This window comes from Portunus trituberculatus, chromosome 22, assembly GCF_017591435.1.
Source record: "Portunus trituberculatus isolate SZX2019 chromosome 22, ASM1759143v1, whole genome shotgun sequence".
NCBI classification, from domain to species: Eukaryota; Metazoa; Arthropoda; class Malacostraca; order Decapoda; family Portunidae; genus Portunus; species Portunus trituberculatus.
The window spans coordinates 7,107,776-7,127,775 of NC_059276.1; the positions used below are offsets into that span (position 1 = coordinate 7,107,776).

General features: G+C 43.5%; 1 protein-coding gene across 10 annotated transcripts in view; it reads right to left on the reverse strand.

The window, feature by feature from the left end:
- The window catches only part of LOC123507584 (transcription factor AP-2-alpha-like), a 211,590-nt gene that overhangs the window by 98,094 nt on the left and 93,496 nt on the right, over positions 1–20,000 (reverse strand). For 2 of the 10 annotated variants that reach the window (XM_045260570.1, XM_045260568.1), the window contains exons 1-4: positions 9,929–10,061; positions 7,232–7,396; positions 4,332–4,454; positions 2,959–3,105 (exon numbers count right to left, since the gene is read on the reverse strand). In XM_045260570.1, the coding sequence (XP_045116505.1) occupies positions 2,959–3,105; positions 4,332–4,454; positions 7,232–7,396; positions 9,929–9,982 (489 nt within the window). In that variant the 5' untranslated portion in view covers positions 9,983–10,061. Of the gene's footprint in view, positions 1–2,958; positions 3,106–4,331; positions 4,455–7,231; positions 7,397–7,731; positions 7,869–7,895; positions 8,054–9,928; positions 10,064–19,205; positions 19,404–20,000 lie in introns of those variants that run through there. The other 8 variants (XM_045260571.1, XM_045260569.1, XM_045260572.1 and 5 more) reach the window with 7 other exon arrangements.

Genomic DNA, 20,000 nt, shown 5'->3' on the forward strand with positions numbered 1-20,000 from the left:
TACGTCGAATCCTTCAGTAAGAGTCGACCCTACTGCAGAAGGCGTTGCTGGCGATGCAGTGATGATTAGCAAGAACAAACAACGTATTCCGCAGCTCACTCACGATTCAAGCCTTACAAGAACAAACACAAGTACGACCATTTAAGACGCCCGTGTTCAGAAATGCCTTCCCTTTTCACTACGGCAATTTTCAAGACAGTTTCTCCTTTTAATAAACTAGAAATCTTACCAATCCATCACCAGAACTATGGAAATACTCTTAAAAACACGAGTATCTTCAACTGCAGCCTTTGGAAATCAGTGACACCTTTCGACAATTTTCTAAGGCCACAGAGACAACTAGAGGTTTTCAAGACAGTTCCTCATTTTGATAAACTAGAAATCTTACCAATCCATCACCAGAAATATGGAAATACTCCTAAAAACACGAGTCTTTAACTGCAGTGTTTGGAAAGAAGTGAAGGTGAGAGAGCAAAGCGTTTCAGAATACGAGCCTTGTACCTATAAAGCAGAAGGCGAAGGTGGTGAGGTGTGGAACAATGGAAATAAAAAAATATATTCTATTGCCCTCTGTCATAATGTATCACGATAAGCAAATTTAAGTCTGATAATTGAGAAGAAGAAGAAGAAGAAGGAGAAGAAGAAGAAGAAGAAGAAGAAGAAGAAGAAGAAGAAGAAGAAGAAGAAGAAGAAAAGATGAAGAAAATAAAAATAAGAATAAAATAAGGAAAAAGAAGAGAAGGAAGAAAAGGAAGAGGAGAAGGAAGAGAAAGATGAGGAGGAAGAAGATGAAGAGGAGAAGAAAGAGTAAGATGAGGAGGAAGATGATGAAGAGGAGAAGGAAGACGATGAGAAGGAGGAGGATGAGAAGGAAGAGGAAGAAAAGGAGAACGAGGAGGAGACGGAACAAAAGGCGAAGGAGAAGAACGAGGATAAGAAGAAATGCAAAAAAAAAAAAAAAAAACACTTAAAATCTACCTCACTGCTCCCTATCATGAGTTAAGACCTATAAGAGCACATTTAATTGCTCTGAGTAAGGCCTCGCTACTGCAGGAGGCGAAGAGGGCGGCCAGGAGTCAAGGGGAAGGTTAATCCACTTAGAACGGAGCGGTGAAGATCAAGGAAAGCGATCGGACTCAACATTCCATCCCCTCCGATAAAGTGAACCTGTAATTAAGAAGCTTCTGTTTTCGGTGGCAAGAACTCAGAGGGAATTTATAGCCTTTTTTTCCTCTCCTTATGTATCCTGCGCCACGGGACTCAAAGGTCATGCCCGTCTATAGGGGATGGGAGTCCGTGTGTTGGTCTTCCCTTCTCCGCATTCCCAACGGCGCTACGGCTGCATTTCCTGGCGATTATGTATTTTTTTCCCCTTTTTTGTAATCGAGGTTAGTTTTTCTTGCGTCTCTTTCGTTCGTTGGATTTTTAAGTTTCATTTCAGATATTTTGTGGTTTTTTATTTGCTTTTGTGTTTTTGTTAAGTGTTTGTCTATTTTACGAGTGATTTTTAAGTTGTGTTCGCTTTAGTGTTTTGTAGTTTTTTTTATTTCGTTTGTTTTTCTTAAGTTTTTCGTTTTTTTTTTATTTTACGAGTGGAATTTTTAAGTTCGGTTTAGTTGAGTAGATATTTTGTAGTTTTTCTCATTTCGTTTTTTTTTTTTTTTTTTCGTCTATTTCGAGGTTAGCATTTTTTGAAAGTTTCGTTCAATTTGGTTCATATTTTGTACAATTTTTTCTCATTTTGCTATCCTTTTCTAATTATTTTTTCGTTTTTATCTATTTGAGTAAAATTTTCAAAGTTTCGTTCACTTTAAATATTTCGTACATTTCTCTTTATTTCGTTGCTTTCTTATTGACATTTCCTTGTTGTTAATCTTGGAAGTGGAATTTTTAATGATTTCGTTCAGTTTGGTGGAAAATATACGTTTTGATTTCTTTTATAATGTGGAGAGTGTGTTATCTGTCGTGTTTTTCTCTACTCGGTCTGTTTAGTTTTTATATTTTGTCTAACTCGTTGTCTGCGTCTTAATAGTTCAGTCCAGAATGAAAGAAATTTAGTGCGATTCCATTAAATTTATATTCTCGAGTATAATTTTTTTTTTCCTCGCGCGAGTTAATGATTTGATTTCGGCGTTTAAAATTTTGCAGTTTAGAAGTTTGGTGTAATGAAGTTATTTTCTATCGTTCCCTTGTGTTTTTACGTCAAGTACGGTGTATAATTACTTTCTTGTTCACATCTTCCTATTTTTACATCCTCAAATTAGTTCATCTTTTATATTTTATTTACTTCTAACTGAAATTTGGTGCGAATCCGAGACATTTCTACAATAAAGTACACAAGAGAGTTTCAAGTTTCCTATTAATTATTTTCCTTGCGTTGCAGTGTGTTTTAATCGTACTGGAGGTGAAAAGAAGAACAAGAGCACTTTCATGATGGAGACACGAGCATCAAGTTCACTGTTCTATATTTTCCTTGCGTTGCTGTGTGTTTTAATCGTTCTGGAGGTGCAAAGAGGAACAAGAACACTTTCATGATGGAAACACGAGCATCTGCCACACAAAACACATGGAAATAACATCGAAACACAGAAAATACATGAAATCCTTGACTTTTGTGCAGTTCTTAGTATTTTTTCCAAGTCACCACAAAGACGAGGCATTATCAAACCAAATGAGTGTGCGTGTGACGAGAATTACGAGCGAAATGAGTGACAGATTAAAAACAGCATTGACTTTACCGCCAACACGACTCATAAGTGGAACATAAAAGTACAGATTGATTAAATGCCTACTGATTGACTTCGCTGCCGGATAAATTAGCACTCGATTGATTTAACGCTACAGAACACATCAAAATGTCACCGTACAACTAGCGGATCAGCCACCAGAACTGCACAAAAGCCCCACGACACAAGAACCGCTGTCGTGGCTGCGGGAAAGGCTAGATATCTTACTCACAGGTTCTTCAATAGCATGTGGGTGGATAGTGTTGCTGAGAATTATATCTTCGTGTCTGGCGGCGCCCATGAGCACAGCACCAGCTCTGTCCACTCCGGCGTAGCTTCTGTCATAGAGTCCCACCTGTCCACTCTGTAAGACCCCCGCCCGCAGAAGGTTCTCCCGTCAGTACACTTGTTCTTCCTCTCGGCTGGGTTTGGTGTGTGTTTGTGTAGCTTTGAGGTTTTGGTGAAGGGGTGATCTTTGTGTTTCTCGTTTTCTTTTTCATTCTTTTGTGTTGGTTTGTTAGTTTTAATGTTTTTCTTAGTCTTGTTTTTTTTTTTTTGGTGTTTTTTGGGTTTGTTTTCGTGTTTGTGTTGTGTTTTTTTGGTTTGCGTTGTGTGTGTGTGTGTGTGTGTGTGTGTGTGTGTGTGTGTGTGTGTGTGTGTGTGTGTGTTTGCAGTTCTGTTTGGTTTCCCTCTGTCACACAAACACAAGTCACACACTCATCTATTTCTATCAATCCTAACCTCCTAATCACAATATTTATCTTCTTTTCCAATCATTTGACAGTTTTTCTACCATAACTTTCCCTTCCTAACGTCTTTCCCGCCCTCCTTTCCGCCCTATTTTCCCTCCACTCTTCCATCTTACTTTCCCTTCTACTTTCCACCCCTCTCAATTCTCCACCCTATCTATCATTTAGTAGCTATAGTTTCCCTTTTCTTTCCCTGATTTTCTCTTTCCCTTTTTCCTTGGTTTGTTTTTCCTATCTCTATTACACCAGAACCTTGATTTTTTTTCTAGTTTATCGTGTTTTTTTTTATCAGCTTTATTTGTCTTCCTCCTCTTCACAACCTTTCCCTTCACTCTTTCATATTTCTTAGACAATTCCTATTTTCGGGTTTCATTCTAATAAATCTTTATGAATGAATTAACTTGGTTCTATATTCAGCTATCTCGTTTTTATTTTACAATTTTTCCTACTTCCCTGTTTCTTTTTCTCTTTCTCTCTTCATCATCTTCATCCTCTCATCACATCAATAGACATTATGTTAGGTATTTCATTCACTACAATATCGTTCATTAAGTATTTCATTTTACATTGCAGTTAGATACTTGTTCAAATTTCCTTGCTTCCCGCGCTTTTCTTCATCCTGTTAGCATATTACCTACACACCTAATTAACTTCGTATTTTACAATAACAACAACTTTCCTGAATTTCCCGCCTTGTAAAGCACTGTTACATCATTTTTACCGATTTTCCCTCCCTATCACTCCTTCCCTATCACCTATTTCAACTCCAACTAACACATTCATTCTCCTATCTACCTGCCTACACACCCCAGCTACCTATCTCCCTCCCTACCCCTAAGCGATCTTCCCTACTTACGACATGGAGCGGATCTTCCCTCCTTGGTACCTCATGTCGGTTCTGCAGCGTCGCCGAGGTGTACGTGGTGTAGTTGGCAGGGAGGGAGTGCAGCTGGTAGGGATCTGCTGCCGGGTGGTGCGTCTATAAAGGAGGAGAAAGGAGAGTCAGTGGTGATTCTTGGTGCCGCAACGCTTAGGTCATATGTTTGGTTGGGAAGATGGAGGTGAAGGTGAGTGAGGAGCTGGATGAGAGGGTGGAAATGAAAGGGGGTGGATGAAGAGGTAGAGGAAGAGAGGAGGTGGTGGATTAGAAGGTAGAAGAGAAGATGAAGAGAAGGTGGGAGAGACAAGACGGGAAGGTGGAAGAGAAGGAAAGTAAACAAAGAAAAAAGAGAATGAGGAAAAGAAAACGAAAATAATGAAAAAAATAACTAGTTTGTCCTGATTCAATGATACAAAAAGGAGGAAAAAGAAGAACTGAGAGAAAAGAGGAAGGAAAGAGAATCGTCTGCTTTTGTAGTGTTAAAACCTGGAGAGAAAAACAAAGAGGAGGAGGAGGAGGAGGAGGAGGAGGAGGAGGAGGAGGAGGAGGAGGAGGAGGAGGAGGAGGAGGAGGAGAAGAAGAAGGAGGAGGAAAACGAGGAGGAGGAGGAGGAGAGAAATAAAAATGTAGTGTCTGCTTCTACATTCAGTGCTAATCTAGAGACAGGACACAGCGGAAGAGGAAGACGAGGAAATGAATCTTTGCGGCAACTTTCATGAATCTGCGCCGAACAAGAAAGAGACGCCAGTTTTAAAGGAAGTGGACTGAAAATTAAACAGTAAGGTGAATTTTGGGCTTAACTGCACCGAAATATTAGACAGAAACATAGGAGCAACTTGAAATGAGTGAGAATAGAACATCGCAGACAAGACAACAGGAATTAGTGGAGTGAAATTGAAGGAATATAGAAGTGATAGAGGGAATATTAGTGTAATCAGAGGGAAAGATGATAAAACTTAGAGACGAATTAAAAGTACACTGAAGCGACAAAATAGCTCTGATGTTTTGAAAGAAATAATAGAAGGATCCTGGAAATTAATTAGAAGACACACAGGATTCAGTAGACAGCAGGATTTCATTAAATACATTTAGAACAAAAAGTGCAAATTGAGCGATAGAACTCCACAATACTTCGAAATACAAGGAAAACCAGAATATAACATGAAAGGTAGACTAACACCGAACAGAAGGAAGATTAGAGCAAATGAAAACCTCACAGGAACAAGAGACGGAAAAATACGAGCTAGAAATAACAGGGAGGCGAGTGTTGAAGGTAATAGAAGTTAATTAACAAAGCTAGACACTACGAGGTAACATATACAATCCCTGTTGCTTCGCTCTTAAATTCCCACCCATATATTCATACACTAACACTCAGACAGGGTGACATAGGAGAGTGCACACCTATTAATTACTTCCAGGTGAATAGGGGAGGTGAGGACACAGGTGGGGGAACAACAACAGGCAGGCAAGTGGAGTACACAGTGTGATTTAATGTCTGTACTGGAAATTGAAGAGGGATGCAATGTTATGGTAGTGTTTAGATACGAAAGAGTTAGAGAAATGAAGAAAGACGCTTGCGGAGAGAGAGAGAGAGAGAGAGAGAGAGAGAGAGAGAGAGAGAGAGAGAGAGAGAGAGAGAGAGAGAGAATGTTTGTACTGAAAAGTGGAGAGAGATACAGTGTTATGGAAGTGTTTAGATACGAAAGAGTTAGAGAAATGAAGAAAAACGCTTGCAGAGAGAGAGAGAGAGAGAGAGAGAGAGAGAGAGAGAGAGAGAGAGAGAGAGATTTAAAGTGAGAGGAAAAGGATGCGCTGTGAGAGGCTTTGAAAGGGTGTGAAGGGAGGGTGTGGGTGACTGTAGGCCAGAGACAGGCTGTGATGAAAGAGAGAGGGAGAGGGAGAGAGGGAGAGGGTAGGAAGAACGAAGCGACAACAGACAAAAGAAATAAACGAGAAAACGCAACAAAAATGGAATAAAAAAAAAAAAGAAACAAGACATTTCAACTACAATAACAGAAGTAATAACAATAATGACGGTGGGAAGCAAGGAACATATTCAAGTGTGTGATATTAAACCCCATGTACGTTTTCTCTACTTTAATTTCCAGTGTCGTTAAAAAAAAAATCTAAATTCGACACCGTATTTAATTTTCCCACCGTTCCTTGGCGGAGAATATTGTGGACCTTGCTGGAGACTTACCTGGCCTTACCTGAACTGTGGCATTTGACAGGACGCTTCTGTTTCTAATTAACCAGGTAAGTTAGGCCGATTAATCCCAAGTCATTAGGGCGGTGCTTTGATGAGAGGCAGCACAGATTACACTGGTCTGGCCTCGTCATTAATACACGTCACCTGTTAATTGCTTCCCACCACGTACACTAAGGATGCTCCACGCACACGCACACACACGTACACATGGCCTGGTGTGTGTGTGTGTGTGTGTGTGTGTGTGTGTGTGTGTGTGTGTAGCGGAGTCACTAAGCGTCTCTCTCAGTCTGACAGTTGACTTTCAAGTATGGCCACGGTTCGAATCCCAGCCAGCCACTCCTCCAGCCATTACTCCATTGCTTCCTGTGGCCGAGTATCCATTTGCTTCTATCCTCACTATGACTTGTACTCCCGCGGTGCCCAGGTAATCAGGTAGCCAGGTAGCCAGGTAGCCAATACTCGCCAGGGTCACGTTGGAGGAAGTGTATGAAGTGTGTGGTGGCGTGTCGCGTGTTTATGTTCCCTTGATGTGCATTGTGTCACTTGAGTGGTCCCGCCGCTCCCCTCCCGCCGGCTGAGTGGCTGGCGGGGTGCTGCGGGTGAAGGGGTGAATAGGTGCAGGGGTGAGTCGGGGTGCATAGGGGTGAAAAGGGGTGGTACTTACCGTCATCTGGTTCTCTGTGCCCAGGTAAGGTGGGGGGAAGTACGGTGGCTGGAAGTCGGTGGTGGGCGTGTGTATTCTGGGCGTGGAAGCGAAGGAGGCGGTACCACCCACGCCCCCGATGCTCGTGATTGGTCCCAGGCTCGACGGGTGCCCGCCCACACGTTCCTGGCAAGACAGAGAGAGAGGCGGGTCAGTGGCTGTCGTGCTGCTGCTCAGGGTGGAGGAAGTGGAGGAGCGGGAAGGAGGGTGGAGGATGGATGGAAGGCTGACAGTGTGGGAAGGGCGGCCGTCAACACAGGGCGCGACAGTGACGAGGCAGCCCACTTCAACACACACACACACACACACACACACACACACACACACACACACACACACACACAATCTTGGTCAGACCCACACAGGCTATTACGATGACAAAAAAAAAAAAAAAAAATGAAGATGCAAATATATACTAACACACACACACACACACGGTCGGCAACAGCGGGACAGACCACCTTAGTCACTCCTCGAAACGTTCTGTCATTACGGAGACAATTTGACGAGTTTAGGTATTCATTTCAGCAGGAGTAGGAAGAGGAGGAGTGAGAGAAGCGGCGGCTCTTCTTCCTGACGCTCCTAAAGGCATCAGCTCTCAAAGGTTACTAGATCGATGACTTACACCTCATCCGCTCGTCTGCTCCCCGGCAAACAGGTTAAGAGAGTAGACGGACACGAGCAGCCTGGGAGGAAGGGATAAGTTGCACGAGTGTTGCCTGGGAGTTGCCGCCGCTTGAGACACAGTGACTGGCCCGACTCCGTGTCAAAGTAAAGTGACAATTTGATGGTTTACGAAGTGGTTCACGGGATGGTTTACGAAGCGATGGGAGGGTTAAGTGTGGTGTCGTTTCGTTGTAAAGTTAAGGAAGTTTGTTGGTCTGCTTTCTCTCTTAAAAACTGCGAATTTCCATGTTTTTTTTTTTGTATTTTTGTTAGTGGTCAGTGTGGTTTTATGGCGATGCATTTCCTTAAGGTGTAGATAGATGGCTACACAAACTAATGGTGATTCAGCTTGTTGGATCGATAAGGTTAACATTGATTCATCAGTAAGTGGTGTAAATAACCCAATACGAGAACACGGTACTGGTTTCTATACACTGCTCATCTCACTTCTTCCTTTTTATAGCTACAATTCACTGCCTATCAAACTAAATTACTTATGCATTACTAACCCCACATATAATTTTTGGGATTGAGTATTGTTAGTCCCACTGCTACACCACACCGGTACACCACACAACACCAGGACAGCTGCAGAACATCCATTTTACCCACAATTCACTGCCTATCGAACTGAATTATTTATGCATTACTAACCAACATATATAATTTTTGGGAGAGTATTGTTAGTCCCATTGCTAGACCACACCTCAACACCACACCACAACACCAGGCCAGCTTCAGAACACCCATTTTACCCACAATTCACTGCATACCAAACTGAAGTATCTACGTATCTAACTCATGTATTATTTCTGGGATTACGAATTGTTACTGTCCCACTCCTACACCACACCGTTACACCACAACACCAGAGTAGCTGCAGGGTACCGGTAGGCCTATACACGTGGTGGGGTTACAGTAGCGGCGGCAGGTGCGGTGAAGGAGTGGTAGAACAAGGTCTTTCACTTCTATTCTTACTAACGATAACTTGGAAAACAGCCTGAAGGTTCGGCTCACCCTTAGTGCATTTAGCCGCAGATAATATTAGATAAGCCAGCCCTCACCTGCCCCGCCACAAAACTGACGGAGGGCGAGAGTATCTTAATCCAAATCTAACAGGTAAACAGCCACAGCCAAGCACCCTAAGAGTCCTAAGCCTAAGCCGCCCTTCCCGCAGCCTTGCCCTTCATACCCTCAGGCTTAAGTACCACAGAGATGCCCTCCCAGACCAGCCCATCCATCATGCGTGACCGCCGCCGCACTCACGCCTCCTCCCATAGAAAGCCATAGGAAGATCAGCCTCGTTACCTGTTTTCTCCCACTAAGAGCGTCTCCCATGCACTTATTACACTCATATCTCGTGTAGAGTGGTAAAAATATACGTCTCCCATATAAAACACACGATTTCCTTCTATTTTTTCCACTCCCATGCTCTCGTAACTGCCTCAATCACTTCCCCCATGGTAAGAAATAAATCCACGTCACCACTTCATCCCATCACTTACTTTCAGGCTGGACATCAATACAATCCCACCAACTCCCACGTGAAGCTAATCCCGCTATCACTACTCTTTCCTCTCCCACTCAAAAGGGACAGGATTTCGCTCACTTCATTTTAGGTATGAATGCGTTAGGTAAGGCATGGCGAGGGGAGATGAGGCATGGTAAGGACAGGGTAGGTTAAATAAGGTTAGATTTGGTTAGGTTGGGTTTAGCAAGAGTTTAAGTTAGGTTAGGTTAGGTTAGATAAGGTAATGTAATGGTAGGATAGGAAAGGCAATGTTAAGTAAGGTTAGGTATTGTTAGATAAGGTAAGGTATGATATGGTAATAATTAGGTGAGGTTGAACTAATAACTAATAACCAGCCACATATTTTCCTAGTTAAAATCCTTCTCCTGTGACAATAAACACGTTCATCTCATTAACTCCACGTGTTGTTCACCTAATCCCTCTCTAAGGCCGATCCCGCACTGATGCACCTGTTGGTTTACCTGTTTGCCGGGCGCGGACAGGTTACCGGCACGCTTTGAGTACGAGGCACGCATGGGGAAGCTCTGGCGGCGACGCTGGCGGCGAGAAAGTGGAAGGTGGTGGTGGTGGTGGTGGTGGTGGTACTGGTATTGCTTATTCATCTTCCTCATAGTGTTTCGAGACATTCTGAACCGAAGCCAAGGATCTGTTCACCTATTTCCATCTATCTATACATTTTTACATTAACTCCAGTACCTTGACGCATTTCCATATTCATTCTGCTAACTATTTGGTGATTTTACACAGATTTAGAAACTTATGGGGAATCAAAATAGTGAAGACTGAGGCCATTGATCTTCTGACCTCCATAGACCCTTCCTAATGTCAATAAAATCGTCTAATTATATCCAAAACATGTGATAAAAATGCTTCCCAGTACTGAAGAGGTTAATATGCTAAAATTTCTTCCCGTGTGCACTTTGTATTTTAGTGGTTCATGTTTTTGTTTCGTCAGTAAAGGATGATTTTGTGGAGCTGGTCAAGTGTGGTTGTGTCGTTCTCTTGTAATGGTGAGAGTAGTGGTGGTGGTGGTGGTGGTGGTGGTGAGGATGATGATGATGGTGATGGTGTAGTGCGTGTTATTTAAGTCTACCTTGGAACAGTTAGTAACAATCACCATCACTAACAACAACAACAACAACAACAACAACAACAACAACAACAACATAATATCCTTAAGAAACTACCACAACAACCTTCATCACCACAACGAATAAGAATTTCTAAACCACCACCACCACTACCATCACCACCACCACCACCACCACCTAGTTACCGTATCAACCTGTGCCTTTCCTCATTACACACCTGAGGGCTTGCAAAGTAAGCCCGACGGAGAGAGAGAGAGAGAGAGAGAGAGAGAGAGAGAGAGAGAGAGAGAGAGTCGATAGAACACCAATTTAAACATCGACGTTCAACGCAAGCCCTATTTCCCTCACTTCCTGCCCTCTTCCCTCTCTCTCTCTCTCTCTCTCTCTCTCTCTCTCTCTCTCTCTCTCTCTCTCTCTCTCTCTCTCTCTCTCTCTCTCTCTCTCTCTCTCTCTCTTCCTCGCCTTTCTGTCTTTCTTTCATTTTTCTCTCTCTTGCGTCATATTCCTCCTTGTTATGACTCTCTCTCTCTCTCTCTCTCTCTCTCTCTCTCTCTCTCTCTCTCTCTCTCTCTCTCTCTCTCTCTAATCTTGTTTTTTCTCATCTACGCTTCCTTATTCTCCTCCTTTCTGCCTCCTCACTATTCTTCCTACTCCCAACCTTCTCTTCTCTTTCTTCTTTCCCTTCTCAAACCCCCACGAACATTATTAGCAGCTCTGGTTTACTAATACGTGCGCTGTGCCTCTGAAACACTTCTAACAGCACCATCACTGTTTTCAAAAGGCTCTAGTAGGAGAAACATTGATTCTATACATGTGTTCCTGCGATTCTAGAGACAGACTAACAAGATTTCTATACTACTAAATGGCGAATCGCTCTTCAGAACCCGGCTGATGATCCCTGTGGCCTTTGATAAACAGTCGTGGTGAATACAAGCCTGAACGCTAAGAGGAAGTTTAAGCGTTCGAGGGTAAAGGAAAAAAAAGTAAGGCAAAGAACGAAGCTGCAAAAATGGCGGGATATTTTGTAAACACTCGCACGTCTGTCAATTTACGCGGTGGAAAGAGAGGGAGATGAAAAAAAAAAGAGAAAAGGTTTGCGCTAATTATGAAATGCGGTTTACTTTTTTTTTTTCTTTCCTTTTCGTCCTTTTTTTTTTTTATGGGTGTTGTGGTTGTACCTTTTTTCGTTCCCAAAATAGCCACGGTCGCTTTAAACTTACCAGGTTAAAGGGAAATTTCAGTGTATGTAAGGATGTTTTAATTTGAAGTGTGAATGTTGAGTGTGTAAGATTGCTTTCTCTACCCAAATATTCTACATCAACTCAAGCTTCAATATTTAAGCGTTATAATGTCCTTGCTTATGTTACGTTGAGAAAGCTTAGTAATATTTAAACGTCATCTTGGGTTGTGTTAGGTGAAGGAAAGGTCTGTGAAGGTCATATTTTGCTTCCTTAACCGCTACAGTACCATGACAAGCTTTCATATTCATTCTCCTTACTATTTGGTGATTTAAACAGCTTCAGAAACTTATGTTGGTGATTAAGATACTGAAGACTGTGGCCATTGATCTTCTGCCCTCCATAGATCCTTCCTAATATCACTAAAATCGTCTAATCACACCCAAAACTCGTAGTAAATATGCGTCTCAGTGCTGAAGGGGCTAAATACAAACTGTACTGTATTAGCGTATAGAAAAGCTTCGTAACATTTAAAGATAATTTCTCGTTTATGTTTTAGAATATTCAGAGACGTTTTTTCAATTTCTTGTGTTAGAAAAGTGTCATTAATTTTAGCGATACTTTTCTGTTAGGTTAGGTTAAGGAAATGTGTGGTGAGGTGAAGGGAGACAAAGATTCAAGGGAAAAGTATAGCATATGAAGGAGATTAAAATAAAACTGACGTGAATTTAGAGATATTTTTCCGTTAGGTTAAGGAGGTGAAGGGAGAAGAAGATCCAAGGGAGAAGTGTTGCATATGAAAATTGAAGTAAAAGTATCATGAATTTTAACCCCTTCAATAGCAAGACGTGTTTTCATATCTATTCTGCTTACTATTTGGTGATTCTATACAGCTTCAGTAACTTATGTCGTCATTAGAATAGTGAAGACTCTGGCCATTAATCTTCTGACCTCCATAAGCCTCTCCTGATGTAAATGAAATCATCTAATCATACCTGAACGCGTGGTAAAATTGCGTCCCAGTACTGAAGATTTTAAGAGGTAGTTTTCTGTGAGTGTAGGTAAGGGAGAGTGTGGAGAGGTGAGAGACGAAGACCCAAGGTAGAAGTTGAGCATATGAAAGAGATTTTTTTCAATGTAAGAAGGAAAGACTGACTAAGGGCAACAAAAAGAAAATAAAAAAAAGGCTCACTCAGGCACCAGTCCCCTTACAGAGCTTAAGGAGTGAGCCAAACGACAGAGGTAAGTATCTAGCTTGAAGCCTCTCTCTTAAATGAAGTCAAGTCATAAGAAGTTGGAAATGCAGACACAGGCAGAGAGTTCCAAAAAAAGTGTCGTGAATTTATACTTTTCTGTTAGTTTAGGTTAAGGAGGTGAACGGAGACAAAAATTGAAGGTAGAAGTGTAGAATATGATGAAAATTATAAAAAAAGTATGAATTTAGATACTTTTTGTTAGCTTAGGTTAAGGAAGAACGTTGAGAGGTGACAGGAAACAAAGATCCAGGATAGAAGTGCATCACATGAAGGAAATAAAAAAAAAAGTGAATAGAGATATTTCTTGGTTAGGTTTGGCTAAGGAAGAGCGTGGAGAGGTGAAAGGAGACGAAGATCCAAGTAGAAATGCAGCATATGAAGTAATTAAGCCGAGTATACAGGTGTTCGTGCGTTCCTAATCGTGCGATGAAAGATGAACTCTGTGGAGGCGCACGGCACATCGCGACACGCTCCACGACGCTCACTCCACCGGGAAAAAAGAAGCGCTCGTTGTTTTGCCGTCGTTTTGTAATCACGGGGCGCAAGAAACGGAGAATTTAAATGCGAGGAAGGAATGACTGCTGCTTGTATCTTGTTCATTTGGTTTGGGAAGGTTTGTGGCGGCTTTGTGACTGTAAGGGTTAAGTAGTAGTTGTAGTAGTAGTAGTAGTAGTAGTAGTAGTAGTAGTAGTAGTAGTAGTAGTAGTAGTAGTAGAAATAGTAATAGTAGTAGAATAAATAGTAATAGTAGTAGAAGTTGTATTGTTATTACTATAAATATTAGTATTAGTATTATTATTAGTAGCAGTAGAGTAGTAGTAGTAGTAGTAGTAGTAGTAGTAGTAGTAGTAGTAGTAGTAGTAGTAGTAATAGTGTGTGTGTGTGTGTGTGAGGAACCACCAAAACTGAGGAGTCTCGCTATCTCTTCTCTCGCTAACCTCTCCGTCCCCCTCCGCAGATCAATGACTCCTCCTCCTCCTCCTCCTCCTCCTCCTCGCAGCCTCCCGTCAACAGAGCATCACCACTGCTTACTAAACGGGATCTAAGATGAGGTTGAATTCCCCTTTGGATTAGGAAGATCGAGCTGTGTTGACTGTAATAACCACCACCACCACCACCACCACCTGGACTGTATTAGCTAAGAAAATACCCTTGTTTACTTATGTGCTTTGAGGGGTCCTTGTGTTTGCTGAGTATCGCCCTTGGTGTTTTTACTGAAGGTTGAAAGTATGTATCACTCTTCTCTCTCTCTCTCTCTCTCTCTCTCTCTCTCTCTCTCTCTCTCTCTCTCTCTCTCTCTCTCTCTGTCTCTGTCTCTTGTCAGGTGGCGATGTTGGTTGTCGCTTTGTTGATATTCGTCTGAGAGTTAGCGAGTAGTAATGTGTTAAGTGTTAATGAGAGAGAGAGAGAGAGAGAGAGAGAGAAAGAGAAAGAGAAAGAAACAGACGTAATACAAATACATCACACACACACACACACACACACACACACACACACACACACACACACACACACACACACACACACACACACACACACACACACACACTTCCGCACGAGCCATAAACACAAGAGGAACCAAAAGCGCCCCTGCGGAACAAACTCCCCCAAAACCTCCGTGTGAGTGGTCAGGGATTGGTCTGCGTGGGTGACACATCCCAGAGGCGCCACAAGTAACCCCCACAGGTAACGAGGCGGGAAGGAGTGGTCACGGTGTAGCGGCGGCAGAGAGGGAGAGAGAGAGGGCAAGGGGAAGGAGGAAAGGAAGTAAGGAGGAAGGATGAAAGGATGAAGTGTTGGGCTAGAGAGAGAGAGAGAGAGAGAGAGAGAGAGAGAGAGAGAGAGAGAGAGAGAGAGAGAGAGAGAGAGAGAGAGAGAGAGTATTAAGTACAGAAAACAGATTTACCGACCCTTCTCTCTCTCTCTCTCTCTCTCTCTCTCTCTCTCACGGGTACAAAAAACTCGCAGCCACACACAAATGGTACAATGGAAGACCAGGTACCGTGTCTGCCTTTACTAATCGTGTTTTTGTACCGTGCACCCTGACATTAGACTAATAGATTGAATTCAGCTGGATATTTTACCTCTACACTCAAGGACTTACGTGTTTTGGATAATCATACTTGGATATGCGTGGAAAAATAGATGCTGTGATTTATTTTATGATTCCTAGTTATATATGTGTTAGAGAGTTTGTTTTGTAACCCTTTCAGTACCAGGACACATTTCCATATTCATTCTGGTTCCTATTTTGTGATTTTATGCAGCTTCAGAAATTTATGTGGGAATTAAAAATAGACTGGCCATTAATCTTCTGACCTCCTTCCTAATATTAGTAAAATCGTCTAATCATAGCCAAAAAATCAAGGTAAAAATGCATCCTAGTGCTGAAGATGTTAAGGTTACTATTTTGTGATTTCATACAGCTTCAGAAACTTATGTGAGAATTGAAAATAGACTCTGGCCACTAATATTCCGACCTCCATAGATCCTTCCTAATATTAATAAAATCGTCTAATCATACCCAAAAATCAAGATAAAAACGCGTCCTAGTACTGAAGGGGTTAAAGATTTTTTTTTTAGGAAACTAAGACGGAAAACTCACAGAAATTTTAGGTTTTGGGGATTTATGCATTCATACCTCAATCAAGTGTATATTTGAGGAAACCACGTGATTTTACGTAAGATGAACTAAGAAGGAGAATTAGAATTTAAGGTTTCCGTGACTCGTGTCCATGTGTGCAGGAATTTACATATTAGAAAACAGATAAATGACCGTAAATAACAAGTCACTGGTGCTCATCCCCGGGGAACACGAGAGGACGTGACAAATGACACAGGTAATGGCAGAGAACGGCGGGTAATGACGGAGGAAGGGCCCAGGAGAACTCAGGTTGCCGGTAACAGAGAGAAGAGAGAGGAAGTGAGTGAGAGATAGAGATTCACTTCGCAACTGTTCTGAACGTAACCAATCCTGATCTGGTGACGATGTGGTGATAGAATTGTGAACAGAACTGACATGAAAGGCTGGAGTGGACTTGTGGATAGATATTATGTGATCGTGTGGATTTAAGTGGATTAAGTCTATTTACTGTGCCTTTTTATGCAAGAGGGGATATGATAACCGACCAACAACAAAAAATTAAGAAAAGGTCCATTTGGTTGCCAGTCCTCATAGGTAAAACGTGGGTGGATGTGTATTAGAAGGAACTATTGGCTTGTGTGGATAGATGGATGGGTGAAGTGGGAATGTGGATCTGTGTAGGTATAGTGTGACATGAACACCTGTGTGGATATTAATGAGGTGTGAATATCCCTGCTCTTGTGTGAATTTATGTTAAGTAAGTAGATTATTTTGATTTGTGAGGATAGTGCAGCGTGAATGGATGTGTGGATTAGCTTCTCATCCATCAGTTAAAGATGGATTTATAAGAATAACTATGTGGACGTTACTGCATTTACGTGGATAGAAAGATGCAGTGATATGATGATACGATACGTGATGATGCTATGATACCTGGATATGTTAATTTCACTGCATGCTTAATAGAAACAGGCAGTGGCTTACGTGACTGTAATCCCATACTAGATAATAGATTCCAATGCCCCTAGATGTCATTTTTGTGGGATTAGAACCGCTAAGAAGGGAATCCTGTCAATAGTGAAACTGGAGCATTTAGACTGTCACTTGTTCATTTAATCGTAAACAGAAGCAAGGGGAACGAGTATTTGAAGACGGAAATATAAATCACATAGTTTTTGATCGTAAATAAACCGACTTGGGGGAGAAAGTAAGTCAGATCAAGGTGGTTAAGATCAAGACGAGTATTTATTGTGGTCAAGACGAATGCCTGATATTTTCCTGGTTATGTAAGAGAGAGAGGAATGTTTCGTAATGACGGGGCAGCAGCAGGAAGCAGAGGTGTTGTGATGGATGCGTCTTGTGGAGAGAAACAGCAGAGGGTGATTAGAATAACGAGTGAGTGAAAGCTAAAAGGTAGGGGGAAATGTAGAGAGAGAGAGAGAGAGAGAGAGCACTATATCATTATTTTCTAGTCATATACGAAAAACCGTAGATATTTTCAGTATTCTCGCTGTTTTTCATCGATGCCTTAGAGAATTACACTTTTTAACAACACAATATTAAAATTACGGGAATATTAGGCAGACAGAAGACACACGAAACGAAATCAAGCAGAAAAAAGAGTAAATAAATAGAGCTACACTTGACCTTCATATAAAATGTAAACATATTGTAAATTATATCTGTTGTATTCACGAGTATACGTTTGAAGGAGTGAAGTGTATTAGACCCGTATTCTCAAACACTTCTATTCTTCATCTTCACTATTTCAAGTCTTTATTTGAATTTACACGAATTTTTTAAGGTGTTTTTACGGTTCTAGAGACAGAGTAACAAGATTCCCACATTATCAGCTGTAGAAACACTCTTGTAAACCCCGCTAATCATCTCTGTGGCCTTTGAAAATAGAAGTGGTGAGAGAGCAAAGCGTTTCTGAATGCGAACCTTACTGTGCATTAGCCAAGGTCAATGGAAGACTCACGCCCCGCACGCCTTGCTGCTGACGGGGTGACGAAAGCCTGGCTGGGTGACCTTTTGGGCTCGACGCATCTCTGTTATGGCGTGTGAATGTGAAGACGAGTTGGTGTCTGAGAGTCTTGCCTTTTTTTTTTTTTTTTTTGCCTTGTACGTGCGTGAATGAATGTGTTTACGTAAGACTGACAGGCAGAGAGAGAGAGAGAGAGAGAGAGAGAGAGAGAGAGAGAGAGAGAGAGAGAATATTAGATTTATTTGCCTTTAATGAGGGCATCTGGAAGACTTCGTGTGGGAAAATACGATGAAATATACAAGAGAGAGAGAGAGAGAGAGAGAGTGTACCAAGGCATCATCCAAGGGGCAGGCGCGTACCCCAGCAGGCAACCCCACCCTCTCTTATTTACCTCAACACCCCCGCCCTTCCCTGGGGTCTTATGAGCGTCCCTTCCCCGTTAAGCTCCCCCGAGGCCGCTCCAGCATTCCACCCGCCGCCTGCACTTATCCCCAGGGGAGCCTCGGGGATATCTGTACACACCTGAGGCCGCAAGGTGTGACACGTGCCTCCACCGGCCCCTGGGGATTTGCTGGACACGGGATTTTGGTTCTATTTTGCTTTTCTTTTCTTTTATTTTTTTTCATTTTATCATTCATTCTTTGCCGTTTTTAGTTGTTGTGTATCTTACATGGTTTTGTGTTACGTTCAGTGGCGGTTAGATCCTGCGTGTGTTGGTATGTGACGTGACGCTGTGTATGTGTTACGGTTTCCTACTGTTGGTGTTGTGTGTTTGGTGGTGTTTTGGTGTTGTTGTCCCATGTTCCTGTGTTACGTGTGTTGCGTGGAGTGTATCACCTCGCGATGTGTTGCATAAACGCTCCGTATTCCAGCGAATTAGATTACAACCGCATGGACGTGAGAAAGTGTGCACCACCTCAAGGCGAATTCCTTTGCCGAGAGAACATTACTATGAATGCCGCGACTGTCACGTCTTGTAAGTGGAGCACGTTTTTCACTCGCACGTCGCGTGGTGCGTCCGGGGCAAGTTTATTGTCTGATCTGAGGGACGTATCGGCGCTGTCGGTAACCGTGTCGCTGAGAATAGCTTGGCGTGTCAAGATGGAGGGTTTATGTGTGCTAGTGTTGGAGTTTTGCGACACGTTTTCAGCTGTGGTTGTGTATCGATGTGAGTGTTTGTGTGACAGCCGTCTCCTCGCCTGGCTGCGGGGAGTGTGTGTCAACGTGTGTGTTGAGGTGACAGGGGGACGTCTGTTGATTTACACTTCCATCGATGTCAGGGTTTGGATGCCGGGTGCGTCGTGAGGAGCTGAGATGAAGTGGCTTATTATCGACCGCTGGGATTGAGGCAGAGCGAGGTGCGGCGAGGCTTCCAGGCACAAGGGGAGGGTGAGGCTGTTTGTCCCGTGTTGTTTGACTTTTCGGGAGTTTTGTTTCAAGGTGTTTCTTTTCTGCCTTCCCGAGTGGCAGAGACACAGACACCCGGCACCGCCACACCACGAGGCACGCTTACGAGTCCATCCATCGAGTATCCGTGACGAAAGGGCGCCGGGAGGACAACAGGAGGTGTGTGGGCGCCACGTGCGACACCTGTTGTGGCGGTGACACCTGGGAGGCGGCTGAGGCGTGAGGAGCTACTCACCTCCATGGCTGTTGACATTCTGGTGCAGGGCGCAGCGGTCCTGCTCTCGCCCACTAACAACACTCAACACCACAAGTATCCACGTTAATCCCGCGTGCGTGTGCGTGTGTAAGGTTCACTGGGGAAGCCACCACTGAGAACACCGCCAGTCCGGGCCGCGTGTGGGTGCACTGCCTCACAGTCAACGTGTGGCCCGCCAGCGGCGCGAGGGGGGCTCTGGCGGCGGGTCCTGGGGCTCCCGTTGGCCCCGCCCCAGCGCCCCGTAGCTCCGCCTCCAGCCAATAGCGGCCTCTAGAGGCGGGGCTCGCGTTCCCAGGGGCAGCGCCGGGGCCAAAAAGGCGGAGTGAGCGTGTAGGCTCCGCCCTGTGCACACGCTGGGCCTCGGGACGCGGAGTGGCAGGTGCGGCGGGGACAGAGCGCACACGGCAGCGGCGGCGACAGGGTGGCGTGCAGGGGCGGGCTGGTACGGGCGGCGTGTGGCCTCTATCCCTCCCTCCCTCCCTCCCTTTCTTCCTTACTCCCCTACGCTGGTTCACTCCCTCACTTTTCTTTCAAACCTTGCACCGCTTCTCCCTCTCTTTCTCTCCCTCCCTTCCTCCCGCCTCGCCTTGCCTCGCCCCGTGTCGCCTCATCACAACCCGCACCATCAACCTCATTTAGACACTATCTGTCTGACTTATTATTAGTGGCTGTGTTCTCCTGCTTCTTCTTCCTTCTCTCTCTCTCTCTCTCTCTCTCTCTCTCTCTCTCTCTCTCTCTCTCTCTCTCTCTCTCTCTCTCTCTCTCTCTCTCTCT